Source organism: Mus musculus, chromosome 4 (genome assembly GCF_000001635.26).
Source record: "Mus musculus strain C57BL/6J chromosome 4, GRCm38.p6 C57BL/6J".
In the NCBI taxonomy this organism is placed as follows: domain Eukaryota; kingdom Metazoa; phylum Chordata; class Mammalia; order Rodentia; family Muridae; genus Mus; species Mus musculus.
In genome coordinates this window covers 152,508,404-152,526,695 of record NC_000070.6, presented here as the reverse complement: position 1 = coordinate 152,526,695, position 18,292 = coordinate 152,508,404, and the positions used below count along the sequence as shown (strand labels likewise).

The following is an 18,292-nucleotide window of genomic DNA, read 5'->3' as shown; positions in this document are numbered from 1 at the left end:
TGCCTGTCCAGGAAGTTACAGGTGAGAAAGAGAGGAAATACAGTCAGCATGAGACCTGATAAGGCAGAGCCAAGAGTGCAGAACACCAAGCTGGTTTCCAGGGGACAGAGCAACGACCCAGTGAGCAACACGGCTCTGGAAGGCAGGGCGCCATCCGTCCACCTCCAGCATGGGACCCAGCAGAAGCTGACAGACACAGCAGGGAAGCCCATCAGAGAGAAATGGAGTCAGTGGGGTTCACAAGCCAACCTCAAGTCTCATTTGGGGAGCAAAGGCCAAGCTTGGGAGGGGTCTGGTCATCTGGGTGGGAAGTCAGTCCTTTCAGATCAAGTCACCCAGTACAGCTGAAGACAAGACCCAAAAGATCAAACTGTCCTCGGAGCCTTAGAGCACATGTTAGACTCACAGTCTACACCAACAAGAGAGAATTCTGGGTATCCTTAATCCTGCCAGAGCTCATCAGACACGCAAAGAGGAGGAAACACTGCCAAGTCCCCACAAAAAGCAGTGGGTCAGAGTTGTACAGGTTATGAGAGGCCGGCAGGAATGAAGTCACAGGGATGGGATGAGTCCCGTACACCTCTGGCCGCACACGGGACGGTGAGCACCATTAACCATAGTGCTTTTTATTTCTAAACATTATGAAAACATCAAGAGAAGGAATCCTGGTATTCTTAGCACAGAGATGGCGATGCCTACTGCCCTGATCCCACGAGGGCTCGATACAGACACACTTGGAAAGTCACACCCCATCCCGTGCTGCAGTTGTGCATCTAGGAGACAAACTGGAGAGAAAATGACTAAGAATTCCAGTTTATCCAACAAGAACATTAACATCTATAAAGCTGTATTGCACATAAAGTAAGGATTTGTTCTGGAGCGACTCTGACAAAGTGCATGCCAGCCCCCACCCCCCAGCCCCAAGGGATCCTGCAGACTTTTTGGCAGCACCCCAAGCACAAGGGATGTTGCACACCAGACTCCATTATATATAAGATGGGTCTGCTGATGTACAGGAAGAACCCTGAACAGGTCTGCTGGGCACAACTCAAACAACTAGGAACTTCAACTGCTCTACAGAGATGGGGGCCTTCGGCATGCCTGCTCACCAAATGGTTAGGTTTTTGGGACCTGCTTCCAGGCATTTCAGAAAATCCCACTGACCAGGAAAACAGAGGTCTGCATACCTAGCTGTAGGTCAAAAGGGTCAGCAGGTCGCTGGTCTATCAACGAGAAAACTACGTTTAGAAGAACCAGGCTCTGCAAATCAGAACCTCAAAATGCAGAGTATCCTATGCCGGGCCTTGTGGACAAAATTGGGATGGAAACTGCCCAGATTATCAGAGGCTGGGGGGGTGGGGTGCGGTGCTAGGAAGGGGCAGCATGTCCTCCATCACCATTTGTCATCCCCTGCTGTTGCGCAGCCAGAGGAACCATGGGAGCACAGCAGGAGAGTGGGAGCACAGCTGGAGGGTGGGAGCACAGCTGGAGGGTGGGAGCACTGTGGGAGGGGGGGAGCACAGAGGGAGGGTGGGAGCACTGTGGGAGGAGGGGAGCACAGGGGGAGGAGGGAAGCACAGCTGGAGGGTGGGAGCACAATGGGAAAAGAGGAGCATGGCGGGAGGGTAGGAGCACAGCTGGATGGTGGGAGCACAGCAGGAAGGAAGGGAGCACAGCTGGAGGAGGAAACAACAGTGCTGTGCTCCATGGGTTCACGGGCTGCTCATCCCCCAACTGTCCATCTGTATCAGTCATGAAGAGCAAGACCACCTGTGTCCAGGGCCCCTACCACCTTCCGTAAGCAGGAGACAGCTCGCAGCCCACCTGTGGGCCTTGCTGTGCCGCCTTCCCTCCCTCCACCCTGGCTTCACCACAGGCCCGGGTCACACAGAAGACGCTGGGCCATTCAAGCTCAGTGACAGTAACAGTTCTTCAACTCACACACCTGTGACCTCACAGGCAAGGCCTGATCCCTGTTGGGGGGCGCTGGCTGGAGGGACAGCCCCAAATCCCACACTGAAAGCCAAAGATGCCTCAACGTGAATCAGGATGCCCAGGCGACCATGAGACAGCACTTCCAGCAGGCCTGTGATTCCTAGGCCCCGTGTGGGCAGGATGCCCCTGGAAACTGCCCAGGATGAAGCCAACAGACACACACTGGCTTGAGGAGGGAGCTGTTAGGAGTCTGAACCAGTGTGTGGCTGGAGGCTGGGTGACAAACAGCGAGACCACACACTGTCATCATCTTAAGGAAAACCAATAGAGAAACTTCGGCACTTACCCTGCAGAGCTAGGGAGGGAGCATGCAAGCTGTGGGTGGGACTCACCTGAAGGGGATGCCGGCATCTTCCGGGAGGACCGACGCCCCACCCTGGGGCCGTTGGCATGCTCTGTGGGGCCGTCTGAGCTCAGTGAGAACTGGAACTGGATGGTTCCGGACTCCACCTGCTTCACCTGCGATTGACCACGGGAGATGGACAATGGTGTCCCTCGCCGGCACTTCCAGCAGAGACCCACCAGCACAAGTGCTGGCCCTATGGCCCAGGCCCCCCTCAAGAAACGTTTCAACCAGACAGCAAACATTCTGGAAGCCACGTGTTCTTTGATCATAAACAAGTAATTTTCTGAGAAGAAAATTAGTTGTGTCATTAAAATCCCAGGAGGGCATATTATCAGGGAATGACATTTACCCAAGCAGAAGTATAGTTAAGGTATTTAATAAGCCATAATGTGTATGTTTTTTAATTAACATGTAATATTGACTTACTTGCATGACTACAGTCCTATGGGTTTTAACCCATCCCTTGGCTGGTCCAAGCAGCCACTGACTGCTTCTCCAGTACTAGGCAGGTCTCCTTGAGTGTCATGTAAATCATGTGACACAATTGCACAGGATTGAAAGAAGTGCTCTCGCTCTCTCTCTCTCTCTCTCTCTCTCTCAGTCACTCACTCTCCATCCACAATGCTTATAGGGTTACCCACACTATGGAACGCATAACAGTCCAAGGCTTTCATGACCGAATCATGTGCTAACACACGGGTGTGGCCATCCGTCCATTCACTGGGAACACCTGGGTGGTTGCCAGTCTGCTGACTGGACACAGAGCTGCCTCAAACAGCGGTGGACAGATTGCTGTGTGATCAGGCCCTCATTTCTCTGGGAAGCAGCTGCGAGGACGTAACTCTGCAGACACTGTGTTTTGTAAAAATACAAATATTCTGAGGTATGGGGGCTCAGCTGTCAAAAGCACTGGCTGCTCTTGCAGAGGACCCGGGTCCAGTTTCCAGCACCCACATGGTGGCTCACAACCACCTGTAATTCCAGTTTCTAGGAATCCAGCGCCCTCTTCTGGCCTCCTTGTCACTGCATGCTCATGGTTCATGGAAATACTTTTCAGTCAAAACACTCATACATAAAAAATAAAAATAACGAAACCTCTAAGACTTTTCTTAGCTGGGATCCCCTCTGCTTCAAGGCCTATTTTGGCTTGGATAAACATGCGGGAGGTTTTTTAGTCAGTGTTTGCATGGAACTCCCCTATTCCTTTATTCTCAAAGCTGCATCGTTGCATCCAAGCCATGGCCTCACAGACCACGTGAGGGAGACCCGGTTTCCAGCCCCGTTTCTGTGCTATGTAGAAGTCTCTTACTTCACAGGGCTGAGACATGATTTACACTGTTTGCTCTTTCTTGGGTTTTGTTCACATTTCCTCTGTCTTCTTTAGGGTCATTCCATTTTATCTGCCTGTCTGCTGGGTTTAAGCTGTTACGGTTTGGATCTGAAATGTTTCCCAGAGGCTCATGTTCAGAGCTATCCGAAAGCCTATGGACCTTTTATGGGTGGGGCCCGGCTGGCTATTGGAAATGGGTCACTGGGAGCCAACTCTGAAGATCAGATCCACCTGTAACTGTGGCGGGTTCCTTCTGCCCCCAGTGCTCCCAAGTGAGAAGTCCGGACTAAATGCTCCACTTCCATTTGCCTCTCCTCCCTTGTTAATGCCTGGAATCTTGGTCACAACAAAATTAATTGTAATTCATATGGTATCTGATTGCTAATGACTTCTCAAAGTTTTAAATATAAATTCTACCAGGGTGCTGCTGATACACACTTGTCACCCAGCACTGAGGAGGCTAAGAGGAGGGTCATCGCCAGTCTGAGGCCAGTGCGGGTTATACAGTGAGACCCTTTCTGGAATAAGTAACTAAATTAATTCAACAGAAAACACTTAGCAACTTCAAGGTCAGGTCAGCAATGGCAGCTCGTTACCCCTGTGGAAGGACTGCAGACTCTCCCAGGCTCCCCTGGCTCCTGCATTCATTACATTGTCTCGTATAGAATCTAACTGCCTTGAAGACCTCACCAGATACAATGTAACTTCTGCCTAGACCTCCCGCGAAGCCTACTCAGCCCTCACTTGCGCTGTTCTTCATTCCCGTCTTCCATGCCTCCTTCTCTAGAGCAGCAGTTCCTAACATGTAGATTAGCACCCCTTTTGTTCTCCTGGGTTGCCTAAGACCATTGCAAAATATGGATATTTATACTATGATACATAATAGTAGCAAAACTACAGTTATGAAGTAGCAGTGAAAATAAATTTAAGGCTAGGGGTCACTACCGAATGAGCAACTGTATAAAGAGTCGCAGTGCTGGGAAGGTTGAGAACCACTGCTCATGAGAAACACCACACTGCTCTCGAATTCCCTTCCTTCAGTTCCCTGAGGAAGGCAACACCTGTGCTTCCGGTGACTCTTGCGGGGTACAGAATTCTGGGCTCCAAGAGCTTCCCACTGGTCCTCACTGGGCAGAGCAACCTGCAACATCTACACCAGCACTTCTCTGTGGCAGGGAACCAGCTTTCTTTTTCTGTTCTCTACCCTGTCTTTGCTTTTATTTTTCAGTGATTCACAGTGTCTGGCTGAGTTTACTCCCCTTTTATCTCTGGGCTTTGCTGAACTTCCAGATAGCTGGGTTTGTGTCTCTTGCCAAGAGTTTCCTAACACCATAGCCTCAGAGGTGTTTCCTGCACTGGGCACTCTCCCGCCTGACCCGGTGCCGGGTTCAGGTGCTGCCCCGATGTTCAGCACGGGAGCTTGGCTGCTGCTGCCAACAACACCTGCAACTCTGGTGGTCCTGGTTCTACTGTCTGATGTGAGGGGTGATAAACTCCAGCCACCCATCCAGCTGTGGAGATTTTAACTTGCTCCTTTTTAATTTTAACATCTCCATCTGGCTCTTCTCTGCATCCTCCATCCATGACAGTGTTAGTTTACATTTTCACTGTTTTAAGTGTTTTAAGACCCTCGGTAACCAACCTTTGAACAATCTCAGTGTTGCTGTCAGATAACTGGTACGTTACCACGTGGGCTGCTGGAACACAAGTTCATTTGGATTATACTGCCCTCATTTTAAAGATTACACGTTATGCGTCTGTGGCTACTTTGCAGTCCACGAATGAAGAACGTTGGCACTGTGTATCAGCAGAAATCAGCCCCCTGGGATCAGGCCCTAGCTTGAGACCACAGTTCCTATGGGCACTGGTGTCCACATGAGTGCCCGTCTCGAAGCTTACACAGCGTCCTCCAGATCTCCTGCCTACGGTCTTCCAGAGCAGCCCTGGGACTAGACAGAGTCTACCATACACATAGCTCAGGTCTCAAACGCCCTGGCCTGCTGTTTAAGGTCAGATCCACACCCATGCAGTTTGGGATAAACCTGGGATTTTGTAAGCAGGTTGCTTACAAGCCCCTCCCTTGTGAGCGCTGCCCAGTTCCCCAGGAGCCTTCAACTTTCTGACCAGGCCTGCTGTGTGCATCCTACCTAAGGCCCGGTGCTTTGTAAAGAGGGCAGGAATGTGAGAATAGGTAATGTCCCCATCCATCAGCTCAGGGGCGCAGATGTCTACAGCTGATAAACTAATAGCACAGGAAAGGTACTGTTTCAACATCAAAGGTAACAACTGTAGCTCACAGCTAGGAACCGGAAGTACCCGCTTCTGCAGATGAAAATCCTTTTAAAGAATTATTCATCCAAAGGAAAAAGACTAGGAAAGGACAAGAGCTAGGGCGGAAACCCGGCCATGAGATGGAACTCTGCTTCAGAGCAAACAATGATACCAGCAGACAACATGCGCTCTGAAACACAACACGCTGCCCTGAAACAATGTAGCTTCTCCAGGATTGCTACTTCTCTTGACCGACAGCGGCCATTTCCGCTCAGCTTCCCGTTCAAAGGGCAGTCAGTGAATAAGGAAGGGCTGCAGAGCTGGCTGGGAGAGAGGACAGGTAAGGCGCACCTCCACAATGCTTTCCCAGTGCAGGAGCAGAGACCGAGCTGGCGCCAGCACAGCACCCTGCTGTCATCCGTGCTGTCTGCTCAGGATGCTGGTCCTCAACCACAGACACTTTGGGCCCAAAAAGTCTTCAGTAAGCAAGGTCTGAAGGTGGATGCTGGCTCCCACAACTGGGGATGCTACTGACATCTAGTGGCAGATGAGGGGGATGCAGCCAAACACACTCTAGAGTGAGTGGACCCAGCCAAAAAAAAAAAAGTTACTCCTCAGAATTGTCTGCATCTCTGGGATTGAGAAATGCAACTCAGAATCGGAGTTCTCCATGGAAATGGAAATTTTTAACATGTGTGTCACAGAGCAGGTCAGGCTTCAAAATGCTCATGCCTGGTACAGTTTGCACACTCAAAAAGGGAAGGTGATGAAGTGGCAAGACATTTACACCAGACAGACACAGAGATACAGACAGACAGACAGACAGACAGACAGAGAGGGGGAGAGGGAGAGACAGAACAGAGAGGAAAAAAGACCGAGAAAAATAGAGATAGACAGCCATACACAGACACAGAGAGAGTAAGACAGAGATACAGACACAGAGAGAAACAGAGTTAAACACAGAGAGAGACAGACAGACATAGAGATATAGACACACAGAGAGTGTCAAATGGAGATTAAACACACAGAGAAAGACAGACACACAGAGAGTAAGAGAGAAACAGAGAAACAGAGATACAGAGTAACAGAGAGACAGAAAGACATAACCATACAGAGAGAGACACACAGGAGAGGAGGGGAGAAAGGAAGAGAGAGAAAAGAGGGAGGGGAAGGGGGGAAAGAGGGGAAAGGTAATGGCTTTGAGATTTCTGATGGTGATTCCATAATAAGGGCTCAAACCAGACCATATGGAAACGCAGCAAAATATGGTCCCATAATGAGAGACATTGCTCATAACAAGAAACTGCACCATCAGCTGCGCCCTGATCCAGGCCCCAAAGCATCCGGCAGATCGTAAATAACAACACTGGAAATAACAGCTGTCGCTAGAGTCAGCACAGACGTGACACCGTGAGGTGGCAGGTACGGCCCCTCTCCCTGAGAAAGAGGAAATGGGTGGTCAGGGCTCTGTGCATGGCTGAGACCTGCATACGACAGGCACCACACAGGGGGAAGGGCAAGGGGGCCCTGCCACACCCTGGAAAGCAAGGATGGACCTCAGACACAGGCCTGAGCCAAGCTGCAGTTCCACACCTGTCTGTGGTGTCCTGGGTCACTTGACTTCCAAGACTACTGCCTGAGCAAGGCGGCCAGGGTGACACGCTGTCCTGGAGCCTCTCCTGGCCTCTCTTGCTTTGCAGGTTGGAGCTCAGAGAATGCCACCGCGAAGCAGCTCTGTCAGTCTGAGAGTCTGCTGGGGACCTGCGCTCTCTATGCTGCTGGGAGCCGCAAGGTCCACGGTGGGAATGTGCTGGGGGTGGGGGGAGACAACGCCCAGCTGGGGCTGAAGCCAAAGCCCGGGGAAATTCTCGCTAAAGCCACACGCAGTCCTCCTCTGAGGCACCAAACATGAACACAAGGAACATACCAAGAAGCAGCCCCCCACAAACACGCACCCTGGCCAGCAAGGCATCCAGAGGAGGAGGAGGTGGTAAGGAGGATGTTATCAGACCCAGGACGAAACTGGCCTAACCAGGACTCAGCATGCACCAAGGGCACATTCAGGACACAGAAAAGGCTGGCTTGTGGAATACTGAAAGCACGCTAATCACTGTGGAGCTTTAAACTAAATAAACTTGGACTGGGTGGGTAAAGTGCTTCTGTGTAAGTGCAAAGGCCTGAGTTCAGTCCTAGGAGCCCACAGGAAGTGAGGTGTGGTAGCACAGGCGACAACCTAAGCACTGGGGGAGGAGGGAGACAGGCGGAGCCCAGGGTGGCCAATCAGCAAGCTCCAAGTTCAGGGAGTCTGTGTCCAAACATTGACTGGAGGATACAGGAAAAACTCTGCGCCGCTGAAGGCACTCTCATGGTAACTACACCCACACATCACACATGCATGCACACACGCATGCACGCATGCACACACGCACGAATGAACTTGCTACAAGCATCTGAGAACCACACCTATGAAGTGCTTACCTCCTCGGAGCTCATGCTAGCTGAAGGCACCTTATAGACCAGACAGCGTGAGGGGTTTTGCTGAACCCCACCCTGAAGAGGCAGCGTCACCTTTCCTGGGCCCACTTCCAGATCGGGGTTCCAAACAGCCCATCGGACCATGTGCATGCACGCCACGCTGGATATTGAGGTGGGCGAGCTGGCCTGGAACGGGAACAAATCATGGCCACGTGAGACAGCGCCATGGCCACCTGACATGAGACAGCGCCACCACCTGATGTGAGACAGCACCACAGCCACCCGACAGGGCATATGTGTCACCACATATAACCATTCCAGGAGCTCAGAGCAGCAAGGGGCCAGGGCCACCTGTTCCACCCACAGGAGCAGAGGCAGGAGGACAGCCTTTACTGACACCCACCAGTCTCATGACCTCATCAGTTTCCTATGACTCATGGCAGCAGGGACCGCTCTAACACCCCACTCCTCAGGGACCTCTCTGCCGATCTGTTAACCCTCAGACACGTGCCAACTTCTCCTCAAATGCATCAAAAAAACTAAAGAGTTGCACCTGTGAAGCTCTGCAAAATATTGGAATGAGTGCATGCGTGAGTGCGTACGAGTCTATGTGTGTAAATGTGAGGGAGATGTACATGTATATGTGTGTGAGCATATATATGCATATATGTGCATGTATCTGTGTGTGTGTGTGTTTACGTGCATGAGCACATAGGTGTGTGTATATGAGGAGTGGAGGTGCATGATCAATTTAGGGTTACCAGCATGCATCTTCATCAAAGTCTGAGAAGCTGCGTGCATGCGTGCGTGGGTGTCACCCTGAAGAGTGCTCATGGAGTCGGGAGAGCGATCTGCTGTTTCCTGGGTGAGTCCTCCCACCTTCTCAGTGAGGGGCCAGATCAACAGGCCGAGGCCGAAGGAAACCCTGGGCTCGCAGCCGCCTGTCATCTGCACAAAGTCGCCTCTACAAATCCAGAGGTGGAGCTGTGCTCAGCAATGTACCCTCAACTTGTCCCTTTCGTCCTCTTAAGTAGGATTACAGCTGAGTCCCCGGTCTCTGTGGAGCACAGAAATGCCGCTCGCTCGGCCCATCAAGGCGACTGCTCTGATCGGAAGCCCTGACTGGCAGATCCTGGAGCTACCTGGGAAGGTAAAGACCCCTGAGGCCCTTGGAAAACTGTCAGACCACAACAAGGTGGCCTGTGTAGAACTGCTGACCCAGAACTCCAGCCTGGAAGGCCGGGGAAGGACCACCAGCCTGCTTCTCACTGCCCCAAAGCAACACCCCCACGGCGTTAGGAGGCGAGGGAGTTTGAGCATAATACTGTCCCCTCCTAACAGTCTTCATGGGAGGCTGACCAGCCGGATGCACAGGTTAAGGAACACACGGCCCTAGGCAGCAGGCTTGGTTGCCCAGGTGCAGTCAAGTGTCCCTGAAGGCACAGGCCCAGGCAGCAGCACAACCTCAGAGTGGGGGACACAAATGCAGGTTACCTGGAAGAGGGGTCTGGCATATAGGACAGCACACACTTCAGCAAGAGCCAGTAAGGGCGGCAGGGCACTGGCCCTGAATTAGGTCCCAACAGGCGCTGCTCATATGACTAGAAACAAGGTGTGGCCAGGCCACTGTCACTGCCGGACATGAGTACACCAGGGTGCCAGGCGGATGCCACACACTCACAAGAATGTCTCTGCTCGACCAAACCACAGCCAAGTTCAAGGGCCAACCAACTCGGGAACCACAACATCACCTGGGCTTTGTTCACGCAATGAAATTCTGCCTGTTGTGTGTTCTTTATATCCATGAGAGAAAACCCCAAACCAGCAGTCCTGATTGCTGTCTTGCTATGCATCTGGGCTTCAAACCCCATAGACCAGCAGGGCATGCTGGGCCTTCCCCACAGCCAGATGGTGGGTCTTGGGTACTGCCATGCTCCTATTCCTGTAGGTGTTAATGGAGTTTGGGTCCCTGGTCATTGGGTGGGAAAAAACCCAAAGTGTAAGCAAAGAATCAAGAAAGTGAGAGCCTTTAGCATCAGACTACACCACACAGGGATCTGCCTGTTCCTACCCTGCCCCAGCCCCTTCCCTGCCCCAGCTGCCTCTGCCCTGCCCCTGCCTGGGTACAGTTCTGCTCTTCATGGTAACTGCAGGGCCTCAGTCAGCACTGGTGATGGACCCACTCCTCTCAAAGTGCGATCACTACACAGAGATCTACAGCACTCGCCAATAAAACACCCCACACTCAGTAGCGGCTGGGCAGCTTCTGTAAACAGCCGCTCACGGTGGCGGGATTAAAAATAAAAACAGAAATTCAAGTGTCCCTGCGATTGGCTTCCCTTCTGGCTTCGTTTCTCAAGTTAGGCGATCCTGACTTCTAATTTTCCAGTTTCACCGTTCTCTGTGGCTGTTTAGTCCTTGATCAATATAAATTTCTTCTGTGTGGAGTAGCTGTCAGTCAGATGAACATCCACTTTTGCTTTTGTCTGTAGCAGCTTTAACAGAGAAAGATGATGTGCGAGCTACCGATCACTTCTGAGACCCAACAGGGTAACTGGGAGCTGGTGGCAGTCCAACTCCACCCACCCACCCACCCGCGTCCTACAGCCAGCCCTGAGGCTCCTGCTTCAGGACCCTTCTCCAGAATGGGCTGCTCTCAAGAAAAGGGGCAAGCACAATCACAGAGAAAGAGCGGCCACTCAGGAGGCTTCTACTCCCCAGGGTTTTTACAATTAGGATTAGCAACACTTAGCTGACACCACCATGCACCAAGTAGTCCCATCCTCTCAGGAGTCAGAGGCAGGAGGACTCCGGGAGGCAAGGAGTTCAGGGACAGCCCTTGGGGACAGAGGACAACCCCATCTCCAAGGTAAAAAAAAAATCAAAAGGATTACCAACTTTATAATTCTTTATCCTGCCAAATTGAGGTCAGAATTTATACATCCTCAAAAGAAAAAGAAAAATGTCCAAACGCCTGTGAAACCAATAGTTTTCATTTAGACTTTTCACTACAGTGAATGATGGGAAAAGCCAAAGGAGCACAGAGGTTGGCACAGGTGGGTCACGAGCCACCGAAGGAGCACAGGTGGGCTGTTGGGGCCTGTGGGACCAGGTCACCAGACAGGCAGAAGGATGGTAAGGTTGAGTAAGCTCAAACCCCAGGATCTCGGGTTTGAGAGCAGCAGGAGTGGAGCTCTGGACCAGGTAACCACGACACCCCACAGAAGACCATGGGCACTGGGTCAGGTGGCCTAAACGCCTGGAGTTCTCCATGCTAATGAGGTACTTAGATAGCTCCACCCCCACCCCAGCATTCAGCCAATGAGCTTCCCTTCCTGAGCACTCCTTGCTGAAAAGATATTTAATCCCGGGATCACCGGAATAAAGTGTATGCATTCTCATCGGCCATCAGATAAAGCAGTCTGAACGAGCAAGGGTTGTCGCTTCACCAAGGATCTCGGAAATCCCCAGGAGAAGGAAGGCCTCTCTCTTCCAGCCCCTCCCTACTCACTCAGAATCAGACTGGGTTCCGCCTGTCCAGGGCTCTGCCTTCCCCTTCCTTCCTGCCCAATGTGTGGATGCCCTGAGGGGAGGGAATTCATGGGGGGGGGGGGTGACACGGGGGGGGGACTACATGAGCACATACACACACACAAACACTCACACACACACACTCACTCACACACACACACACACACACACACACACACACACACACATACACACACACACTCACGCTCACGCTTGCAACTCCTGGCGGCACTCAGGTACATAGGAGACTGGAAACCACAGCATTCATCCCAGACCCCGATGTTTTCACTTCCAGGAAAACCCGGACTGTGGGCCACCCATTAGGGACTTTGCCCTGCCTTCTCCTGGTGGCATGGCCAGCAGCACCCCTGGCACCCCAGTGGAGAATCGGGGTGCGGTCTGACAATGGGTCAGGAACCAGGTTTTCTTGTGGAACTAAACTGTCAGCAAAGCCATGAACAGGATCTGACACTGACCTCTAGAGATGTTCCAGCCCAGGGTCCCGGTGGCGGGCAGGCTGAGTGGTGGTTCACAGACCTGTACCATCCTGTGTCCCAGGGCATGGGGTACGTGCAGATGTGACTGGCATTAGGACACAAGCTCATCCTGGGGTAGCCAAGCTAGTTGGAAGCTGATGGTAGGAGCAGGAAAGCAATCTGGGTGGGGCCAGAGACGGGCAGGGACAGGGACAGCAATGTGCCCATGAAGCAGAGGATTCAGGGGTGTGGACAAAGCCAAGGACAAGACTGCAAGAGCAAGGACCGGCCTTTTGCAGAGGAACGTGCCTACAGAACCTTGCTGTGCCTGGTGAATCTGGCTGAACCTGTGGCTTCCAGAGATGTGAAAGGAAATTCGGCTGCTTGAAGACACCAGCCTCGGGGCCTTACACAGTCCGTCCCTGGTGGCCATCCTCAGACTGCATGAAGAAAGACAGGCCTCTTGTTCCTCCGGGAGCTTTATCTCCTCAGATGTTTGCTGAGGACTCTTTCCTGCTGCCTGGACCACTGTGCCATACCTCTGAGCTGGGACAGTGGCATTCTGTCTGGGGAGGAGAGGAGGGGCCACCCGCACTTGCTCACACTTGGTACCATGGAGGCGACTTCCAGAGACAGGCACGACGAGCCCAGAGGGAAGGAAGCCTGGAAGCATGAGACCACTTCAGGCCCCTGGCTGAACAGTCTACAAAGACAAACTGCCACAGTGGGTTGTCTCTGAATGATCCCGACATCACACCAATCACGGAGGAGGAGACCAAAAAGCAGAGGGGGCAGGGGGGCACACTGGAAGAAAACTCCATCAGTACAATGCTTGCTAAGTTTGATCTCTAGAACCAATGTTTAAAGAAGAGGAGGAAGAGGAGGAAGAGGAGGAAGAGGAGGAAGAGGAGGACAAGGAGGAAGAAGACGAGGAGGAGGAGGAGCCGCCACCAGGCATGGTAGCCCATGCTTGTAATCCTAGCTCTAAAGAGGTAAAACTTGGGCATCCCTGGGGCTTGCTGGGTGGCCAGCCCCAGACATTTGGAGCTCCTGCCACCCTGTACACACTCACATATACACTCACACTCACACGCTCACACGCACACACACTCACATACACACATGCGCACGCTTACATGCACACACACTCACACACTCACACACACGTACTCACACACGCACTCACACACACACACTCACACACTCGCTCACATGCTCACATGCACACACACTCACATACACACACACTCACATGCTCACATGCACACACACTCACATACACACACACACACACACACACACACACACACGCGCGCGCTTACACGCACACACACTCACACACTCTCTCACACACACACACACAGTGGTAGCTAGCACCAGAGGAATGACGAAGCATCCTCTGCACACAAAGCAGACTGACTTAAGGGGCCATCATCCCTCTGAGGGAGGAGTCAGTAAAGCATGGAGCACTGAAGAGGCCACCGCTCACTCGGACCCCAGCCAGGACCCTGAGCAATCCAGCACATGGCGGGAGGGGAAGGCTCTGACCTTTTGCACTCTAACCCAGAGCCCACAGGGAGCGGGCAGATGTGAGACCCAGATGGCGCTCAGGGCCCACTGATCACCCACCCAGTAGAGCACAAAGGGTCTCAGACACCCTGAGTCCAGGAAGAGGCTCAGAGGATGTGTTCTCTGTGACTCCTCGAGTTCTGGGCCACTGAGGCAACCTCACAGTGATGGGTCCTGGAAACAGGTGGGGGGAGCATGAACCAATCAATGCCCCTCCTCCCTGCCAGCCCTCCAGCAGAGGGTCCCCAGCCAGGCTGCATCAATTACATGCTGTGACCTAGTGCGAATGAGAGGCGCGGTGAACTTGGCAGCGACTGCCGGCTAATTCCCCTCACACATATTCACAGTGGCAAAGGCAGCCTGCGAACCCGTAATTAAAGTCATCTGCTCTCCCATGTATGACCCGGTGATGGGCTGTCACTTAAGCGCTCAGTGGTCATTTATTACGCGGTATTTTCAGCTCATTCAACTAAGCACTGCAGTTATTTTTAATCATTGACGCGAAAGAAAGTTCCACAGCCTGGAACAACACTCCTAATTGGATGGGGCTAGCAAAAAAAAAAAAAAAAAAAAAAAAAAAAAGGCAGCTCCTTTCTGTCCACCTGTCAGGAGCTGAGAAAAGCAAAGAGGTTGTCCTGGGCTGCAGGTGTGACTGTGGCGTGGACAGGTAGGGGCCACCACCCTCGAAGCCTGAGTCAGATCCAGCAGCTGCAGACACCCGGATACCAGCAGCTGCAGACACCCAGATACCAGCAGCTGCAGACACCCGGATACCAGCAGCTGCAGACACCCAGATACCAGCAGCTGCAGACACCCGGATACCAGCAGCTGCAGACACCCAGATACCAGCAGCTGCAGACACCCAGATACCAGCAGCTGCAGACACCCAGATACCAGCAGCTGCAGACACCCAGATACCAGCAGCTGCAGACACCCGGATACCAGCAGCTGCAGACACCCGGATACCAGCAGCATGAGCAGTACTGAGTCCCAGCTTTTGCTTTCCCTGGAGAGCCTGTCCTGCCTGCTCCTGCTCCCAGAAGTAAAGCGGGAGAGAAGAGGGCAAGGCAGAAGAGGAGGCCAGAGAACGAGCAGAGAAACACACTCACAGGCACACACCCGGGACTGACGGGCTGTGGGCAGAAGAGCTGTGCGTAAACAGCTGAGGAAGATCACAACGGGGGTGTTTGATTTGAAACCTGATGCTCTGCGTTTGCAATGCAACCATGCAACCTCTATGAGGTTGCAATGCAACCATGCAACCTCACTATGATGTCACCGCAGAGCCTGGCACCGACTGCTCCACCCCACTCCTCCCAACTCGGAGACTAACTTAGGAGAAGGTCCACAGGGTGGAAGGAAGCTGCAGAGAGGAGCTGGTCAGCTGTTGCAGTTAATGACTACCCACATGCACTTCAGTTAGACAAGAGACAACACTGCACACAGGTCAACCACGTGGAAAACAAAATGCCCGGGAGTAGCCAGGGGGGTGGGGGGGTGGGGGTGGCGCACACCTTTAATCCCAGCACTCGGGAGGCAGAGGTAGGTGGATTTCTGAGTTCAAGGCCAGTCTGGTCTACAAAGTGAGTTCTAGGACAGCCAGGGCTACACAGAGAAACCCTGTCTCAAAAACAAACGAACGAACAAAAAAATACCCGGGAGTAAACCTAGTAGGTACTGTCCAAAATCCACATCTGTAACAACAGACAATAAACAAAGGATACACAAGCAGGGCTGAGGAGGTGCCTGCTGCATGGGCCAGGCGGCAGGGGTTTGGGGCCCCAGAACCCGTGTAATCAGGGAGCAAGCTGGCCAGCTGGCTATGTCGGTAAACTGTATTGCTGGCTGGTTTCATGTCAACTTGACACAAGCTGGAGTCATCTGAGAGGAGGGAGCCTCAGCTGAGAAAATACCTCCACAAGCCTGGGCTGTAGGCAAGCCACTGACGTGGGGCCACCCTGGGCTTTTGTTTCTGGGTTTTTCTGGGTTCTATAAGAAAGCAGGCTGAACAAACCACAAGAAGCAAGCCGGTAAGCAGCACCCCTCCATGGCCTCTGCATCAGCTCCTGCCTCCTGGTTTGAGTTCCTGTCCTGACCTCCTTCCATGAAGAACAGTGACATGAAAGTGTGAACTAAACGAACCCTTTTTGTCCCCAAGCTTCTCTTGGTCACGGTGCTTCATCGCAGCAATGGTGATGCTGCCTAGGACAGTGAGTTCCAGGCTCGCTTGAGAAACCTTGCTCAGAGTGGAAAGTGATGGAGAAGGCTCTAGACTCCAACCTCAGGCTCATGCCCACACTCGGGCACGCACATGCAAGTATACATACGCACACATACACACACACAAAGTATTCCACACACACATAAAAACAATTTTACTACAATGTTTGGCATGATGTGTTTGCATAGCCAAGGGGCCAGGGCCACAGGTTCTTGGTCACCTGACTGGCTCCCAGGGGAGAGGTACTCTCAAGGGAAGCAGGGTTCAGAAAAGTTGTACTGGGACTTGGGGGGTTGGTGGGGGAGCTCAGATGAATGTACTATGTAAAGGCACACATATTCGGAGCAGCAAGTGACAGAGAAGAAAGTTGCTTTCAGGTGGGTCCCTGGAGCGAGTAGACCTTCAGCTACTGCCAAGCAGAAAATCAAAAGGGCTCTTCTAAAACCAGAAGGACCTCTGGGGCAATCCCTGGCGGCGAATCTCAAGATGTTTAGCAAAGATTCAGACTCGGCAGAGCAGAGGGAGCCACGAGCAGGCAGGCAGCGCTGGCCCCTTGGGCTCCATCTGGCCTGGGTGGAGGCCATTCCCCTGCTCTCTGAAGGAAGCCCTACGCTCTCAGGCTGAGAGTGAGCAGGAGCCATCCCCAGGACAGACAGACAGACAGACAGACAGACAGACACAAAGCCACCGCTGGCAGTGGGAGGCCAGAGGCAGAGGCTCAACCACAAACCCAAACAGGCCCCCATTAAGGGCAGACAGTCAGACGGTGCAGCCATAAAGGCACCTGTGGCCAACTCTGGTGAGCTCACTCTGGTCCCCAGGACCTACAGTGTGAAAGGAGAGAACTCCCAAAGCTGCTCTGTGTGCGCGCACACAATCACAAATAAAATCAAAAAGAAGAAGATAGCTATGCCCTGAGGCACACTTTTCCAAATGGACTAAGGGAGAGATGCAGGCACCTGTCCTGGACATGGGTCGTAAGTGCCCATGGGTTGGGGGTCAGTCTGGATGAAAGGGGGACAGGAGAAAGTACAGGCAGGCATGGTGACAGGAGTCCATCCCTCTGCCTCCTGGTCAACCAACGGGAGCAAGCAGCCTCCCGCTCCTGAAGCCATGCCTGCAAGTCACGGCCATCACCGTGCCCTCCCCACTGTGATGAGTACCCACAAAGTGGGAGTCAAAAGTCAGCCCTTCCCCCCGGGCGTGGTGGAGCACACCTTTAACCCTAACATCCCAATCCTTTTATCGGGCAAGAGTAACTAATACAAAGCCCGCAGCCCCAGTGCCACAAAGATCACTCAGGGACCAGGATGGTGCTGCCAAGGACCAGCGCCACACACATGGTGAGTGCTCACATCTCTGTTAAACCAACTTGTATTGTTCAAAGAACATCGATAAATACGTAAATAACAGGTCAGAACAACTCCTTAGTGATTTGGGGAGGGGTTATCTTGTCGGGTGACATCCTCCAAGCAATGTGTGCATATATACACACACACATATACACTCAAACTATGTGCATGCAAAAATGTAGATGAAATCAAACTATGCCTGTGGCTTGCCTCTGAGTAATTAATTCCTCACAGGTTTGACAGAGGCAGAGATGAAGGAAAACGCCCATCAGGATGTCAGATGGAGAGCCTACACAGGGTGCAGCTTACTACCCGGTCTGCCTTTCCTATGCTCAAAATTCCCAACATGCAAGGTGCCTTGTGAGAGGAAAGCAAAGGAATCGAAGAGTCAGCATTCTGGAAGAGTCACCAAAGATGATGCTTCCAAAGGCAGCACTGGAGGGGAGAGGAGGGGAGAGGAGGGGAGGAGAGGGGAAGGGAGGAGGGAGTGGAGGGGAAGGGAGGGGAAGGGAGGGGAGGGGAGAAGAGGGGAAGGGGAGGGGAGGGAAGGGGAGGGAAGGGAAGGGAAGGGGAGGGGAGGGGTTACTGCACTGCTTGCTGGGTGTGGTGTGCCCATTCTTGACCATTAGAGCCTTACACAAGGCTATGCAGCGGGTAGGTCTCATGTAGCCCAGGCTAGCCAGAAACTTGCTATACATCTGAGGACAGCCCTGCCCACCTGATCCT

At 52.6% G+C, this 18,292-nt stretch overlaps 1 protein-coding gene across 11 annotated transcripts in view; it reads right to left on the bottom strand.

The window, feature by feature from the left end:
* Nphp4 (nephronophthisis 4 (juvenile) homolog (human)) overlaps window positions 1-18,292 on the bottom strand; it is an 86,479-nt gene that overhangs the window by 36,489 nt on the left and 31,698 nt on the right. For all 11 annotated transcript variants that reach the window (XR_001784146.2, NM_001355738.1, XM_006538871.4 and 8 more), the window contains 2 exons: window positions 8,421-8,603; window positions 2,328-2,454 (listed from right to left, as the gene is read on the bottom strand). Coding sequence is in view for 10 of the 11 variants with exons in the window: in NM_001355738.1 (NP_001342667.1) it covers window positions 2,328-2,454; window positions 8,421-8,603 (310 nt within the window). In the remaining variant the exon portion in view is untranslated. The remainder of the gene's footprint in view (window positions 1-2,327; window positions 2,455-8,420; window positions 8,604-18,292) is intronic.